Below are 5,224 nucleotides of genomic sequence, written 5' to 3'. Positions count from 1 at the left end.
AAAAAAAAAAAAAAAAATTCAACGTAATTTATTTTATTTATCAAAATTCAGAGAACATGGAAGCTAGCATGAAACTTATAGATAATGGCAAAAGGAACAATACGTGAAAATTTATCCAAGCTAATACAGCTAAAAATAATAGTATCAGTATGTCATCATCGTTATTATTATTTTAGCTGAGAACAGCATCGCCTTGGGTAACACTTAAAGCCTTACCTGCTCGAATATAATGATGAACCGGGAGGCTGGTGGCAGTGTATATGCTAACACAACGTATGTTGGTCCAAAACCTAGAACTCCAATCTGGAAGACCATGAAAAGAAAGCCATGGAAGAGAGAATTGATCAGCGGATGAGAACTCTTGCTATAGCCAGTGGCCCAACGTTGAAACAGAAAATAGGGAACTGAAAATGTAGACAGGAACATGATCCACCAGGTCCAAACAACGGTAGGAAATTTGCCAAAAGCATAAGACAGCAGGCTGAACTCAAGCACCAGCCTGGGGAGAAAAGGTACAGAAAAAAACATAGAGGTGAATTTTTAATATACACTGAGTTCACAGAATTTAAAACTTTCAAACACCAAACTTTCAACCTTATGAAACACCACAACATTAATACGCTGAAGTCATGGATGTAATAGTTCTGCTAGTTAGAGATCTGCTTCTAACCATCTGCTTTACAATATATATATCAACAATATATGTTCTTTAGAAACAAGTTTTCTAAAAGTCCTAAGTTAAATATAGTCTTCAAACTTAAGATATCTAAGATAACTGGACTTTGAACTTCTGAAAGATTAGATTCTCACATTAATTTTTTAACTCGAAAATATTCAAAGAGCAATCATTCTTATATACAAAAGATAATTTTTCAGAAGAAATATGTACAATTAAAAAAATCTGTTAATATACTATACCATTATCTCCAAATTTAATTTTCAAAAAAAGTACATAATTCAATCAATGATTACCACACACAAATTTTAAGCTACAATTTGAGTTTTGAAATTTTATTTTGAGATCAGGTCTCCTTTGTCACCCAGGCTGGAGTGCAGTAGCACAAACACAGTTCCACTGTAGCCTCAATCTCCCTGGCTCAAGTGATCCTCCCTTCTCATCCTCCTGAGTAGCTAGAACTACAAATGTGTGCCACCATGCCTGGCTAATTTTTAAATTTTTTGCAGAGATGTTGCCCAGGCTGGTCTCGAACTCCTGAGCTCAAAAGTGATCCTCCTGCCTTGGCCTCTCAAAGCGCTGAGATTACAGGCACGAGCAACCATGCCTGGCCTATAATTTGACTTTCACATTAAAAAGAAATATCAAATTTTTCTACCTTCAATTTCAATAAGCTACTTGTTTTAAGTAACCATCTTAAATAAATAAAGACAATCAAAAAGTTAATCAATCATATACAGTTATGCCTCCCTATATATAGGGGATTGGTTCCAGGAAAGTGTGCAGACACCAAAATCTATGCAAATTCAAGTCCCACAGTTGGCCCCGTGGAACCCACAGATATGAAAAATCTGCCATTTTTTTATGTATGTTTCACATCCTGGAATACTCTAGATCCCAATCTGCCTTTGCTTGCAGATGTAGAACCTATGGATACAGAGTGCTAAACATATTGATTGAAAAAATTCCAGCCAGATGTGGTGGCTCACGCCTGTAATCCCAGCACTTTGGGAGGCTGAGGCGGGCGATCACCTGAGGTCGGGAGTTCAAGACTAGCCTGACCGACATGGAGAAACCCCATCTCTACTAAAAAAAAAAAACAAAAAATGCGCCAGGCATGGTGGTGCATGACTGTAATCCCAGCTACTCGGGAGGCTGAGGCAGGAGAATCGCTTGAACCCAGGGGGCGGAGGTTGTGGTGAGCCGAGATGGTGCCATTGCACTCCAGCCTGAGCAACAAGAGTGAAACTCCGTCTCAAAAAAAAAAAACAAAGAAAAGAAAAAGAAAAACTTCCGCATATAAGTGGACATGCACAGTTCAAACCCATGTTGTTCGTAAGTCAACTGTGTACAAAATTCTCCCATTTGGGAAAATTACCTAGAAATTGAATTATGATCTATTCAAATAAACCATTTTGAAAATAAAAGTAATGAAATTTCTAATTTTCTCATCAGTTAAACTTTTCAGGGCAGAGGAATATCACCCTCAAATCTGTTGCTTTAGGATTTCCTGAAGCAATTTAATCAATTTACCCTTTACCAAAATTTAGTGAAAACCCCTAACTTCTCATGCATCAAGTAGCCAGCCATCTTTTTTGTTGTCTTACCTTCCTTCATCAATGTAATCTACTACAAGTGTGCTCAGGATAAAGAGAATGAGGAGGGCAATAAACATGTGATATATTGTTCTGATGTGGTCCACTTCAAGCAGCTCACTGTAAATGAAGTTCAAACAAAACAAGTTAATAGTCTATATTTAAATTTAAAACACCATATAGTAAAGTCTTTTCTTAAAGCAGTTAACTTAAAGCCATTGAGAAGGTGCTTAATCCACTCACCAAAAACATCTCAAAAGAGAATGGTCTACAGTCTTTAAAACCTACCAGAAACGGATGTTTTCTAAGTAAACAAAGGCCATTCGCTAGAAACAGGAAACAAACTATTTCAAATGCTAAGAATTTTTTTAATCCTATGCATACATTCTACTCCCTAAATTTAATATATATTAAGTACTATCTGTTCCCAAAATGTTAAAATTGACATGAATTTCTATAATGTTGATCATGATGATGATGATGATAACCAACTACTACCCTACACATCTATAAAACTCAACGATTTACAAAGATTTTACCTTCTCTTCACTGACTTTTGTATTTAAGACTGGTCTAATTTTCTTTTAGAACGTAACAATAATGTAGATGACTTTTCCTAAATAAATCTTTTATATCTGACTAAAACAGGTTTTTTAACTTGTTTTAACTTGTTTTTGGAATGATAATGCTAACCTTCTAAATGATTTTTAGTAATCTAATATACTACTACTCGATCTCTGGACTAAGGATCTTCACAGTCTAAAAATAACTCATTTGAGCCACAGAAAGCATGTTCTATTTCCTTGGTTAAAATTTTCTTTTTTAGTTAATGTGTAACTTTGTTTATTTTTCATGTATAAATTCTATCTCTAAAATCCTAATTATGTTTAAAATAAATTTTCTTTTCCCTTTTATGTGAAAAACCTGCGTTTTCCCCCAGATGTAAATTTTAAAAGATTAATTCTTTCAAACTACAGTGTGATAGAACACTGAACACTATACATTACATGCTTAGAAAACACTAAACAGTATATTACATGCTTAGAAAACAGGCCTTCTTATCTAGGGGAAGCAGTAAACATCAATTTGACTCACAGAAAGTAACTTTTGATAAGCATAAGATGTTTTTTTAAAGAAAAGTACACTTCTTTTTTTATTGAGACAGTCTTGCTCTGTCACCCAGGCTGGAGTTGCTGGGTGTTGCACCTGTTGCTCAGTCTGGAGTGCAGTGGCACAATCTTGGCCCACTGCAATCTCCACCATCCCGGGCTCAAGCGATCCTCCTGTCTCAGACTCCTGAGTAGCTGGGATTACAGGCATGCACCACCAAGCCTGGCTAATTTTTTGTATTTTTTTGTAGAGAGAGTCTTGCCATGCTGCCCAAACTGGTCTTTGGCAAACTCCCGGACTCAAGCAATCTGCCTGCCTCAGCCTCCCAAAATGCTAGGATTACAGATGTGAGTCACAGTGCCAAGCCCAGGTAACCATTCGTATCCCTAAATCCTCTTTCGAAACTAGATACAGAACCAGAAGATCAGAAAGGAGCAAGAGAGAACATACAACTAAAAACCCACTAATGATTTATACAGATAAAGAACAAACTCATTACATATCCATATACTAAGCAATGATTCTATAGAATCGCTTTTTAAAAAAAAATCAAACATATTTAATTAAAAACAACTAAAAATACTCACTCTAAGAGAGATCGCCTTGCAATAAAAATCTTTCCTTGTTCTGGAGGTGCTCTCAAATCCCTGAGAAGAGGAAAAATTAAAACAAGATATAAGTACTTCAAGTATTATAAGAAATCTAATCCCACAGACAAGAGAATATACCAATAACACCATCTAACATTAATTGACCAATGACCTTTCCATTACTAGGATTACAGGTGCCTGCCACCATGCCCGGCTAAAACAGATCCAAATATTGTGTTACAGTTTTTATGTATGTTATTTCATTTACTCCCTCTGAACCATGCTGTGAGGTAGGTACATACACAACTCTTAAGAACAGAAAGTTCGCCACCCCCAGCCCCTATGGACTTTGGCAATCACTTTTCCTTCTTGTAGAGAATGGAAAGGTCGCCATACCCAGCCCCTGTGGACTTTGGCAATCACTTTTCCTTCTTGTAGAGATCCCCTGAGGTCAGACAGGCCTCCAAGCACCCTCTACTCCAAGTCACATATACTGTTATTGATCTGTCCTCTGAAACTGCACTGATGTTTACCATACCCTTCCTGATATCAAAGTAGTTCCAGCAACTCCCAACAGCCTCCTGACCTTAAAGGTTGTTGCAAGTTACTAAAAACTCCCATTTTAACATCTTGCTCATCTTCTTTAGGGCTTTTGGTACTACTACCAGCACTTAACTATAATTGGTCAAAACTATTCTCCAGAACATGAGTCTATGCCTCCCAACAGGGGCATAACACTGAGAAGAGCATGGAATGGCAAGTTAACACATATTAGCCTTTGATAGCCTTCACTCGATTATTCTGGATGAACCATCAATTAGAAAAGCATATACTAATGGCACTGTACTTTATTACAAGTACTGTATACAGTGCAATAGAGAGGCACACAGTGATATGATTTTTTTTTTTTTTTTTTGAGTCAGTCTCACCCTGTCGCCCAGGCTGAAGTGCACTGGTATGATCTCAGCTCCCTGCAACCTCCTTCCCCCAGGTTGGAGCGATTCTCCTGCCCCTCAGCCTCCCGAGTAGCTGGGATTATAGGCACTTGCCATGTCACCCAGCTAATTTTTGTATTTTTAGTAGAGACATGGTTTCACCATCTTGGCCAGGCTGATCTTGAACTCCTGACCTCGTGGTCCACCTGCCTTGGCCTCCCAAAGTGCTGGGATTACAGGCATGAGCCACCGTGCCCAGCCATGATATGATTAAGAGCAAAGACTCTAGAGCCAGACTCTAGGTTCAAATCCCTGCTA

At 37.7% G+C, this 5,224-nt stretch overlaps 1 protein-coding gene across 1 annotated transcript in view; it reads right to left on the bottom strand.

Annotated features, from left to right (window-relative positions):
- SOAT1 (sterol O-acyltransferase 1) overlaps positions 1-5,224 on the bottom strand; it is a 63,430-nt gene that overhangs the window by 15,203 nt on the left and 43,003 nt on the right. Inside the window, exons 5-7 of the mRNA XM_011951159.1 lie at positions 3,969-4,028; positions 2,284-2,391; positions 217-499 (exon numbers count right to left, since the gene is read on the bottom strand). Coding sequence (XP_011806549.1) covers positions 217-499; positions 2,284-2,391; positions 3,969-4,028 — 451 coding nt within the window. The remainder of the gene's footprint in view (positions 1-216; positions 500-2,283; positions 2,392-3,968; positions 4,029-5,224) is intronic.

This window comes from Colobus angolensis, unplaced genomic scaffold, assembly GCF_000951035.1.
Source record: "Colobus angolensis palliatus isolate OR3802 unplaced genomic scaffold, Cang.pa_1.0 Scaffold315, whole genome shotgun sequence".
Classification (NCBI taxonomy): Eukaryota; Metazoa; Chordata; class Mammalia; order Primates; family Cercopithecidae; genus Colobus; species Colobus angolensis.
Note: the sequence above shows the minus strand (reverse complement) of the source record. Positions and strands in the feature narration are given on the sequence as shown.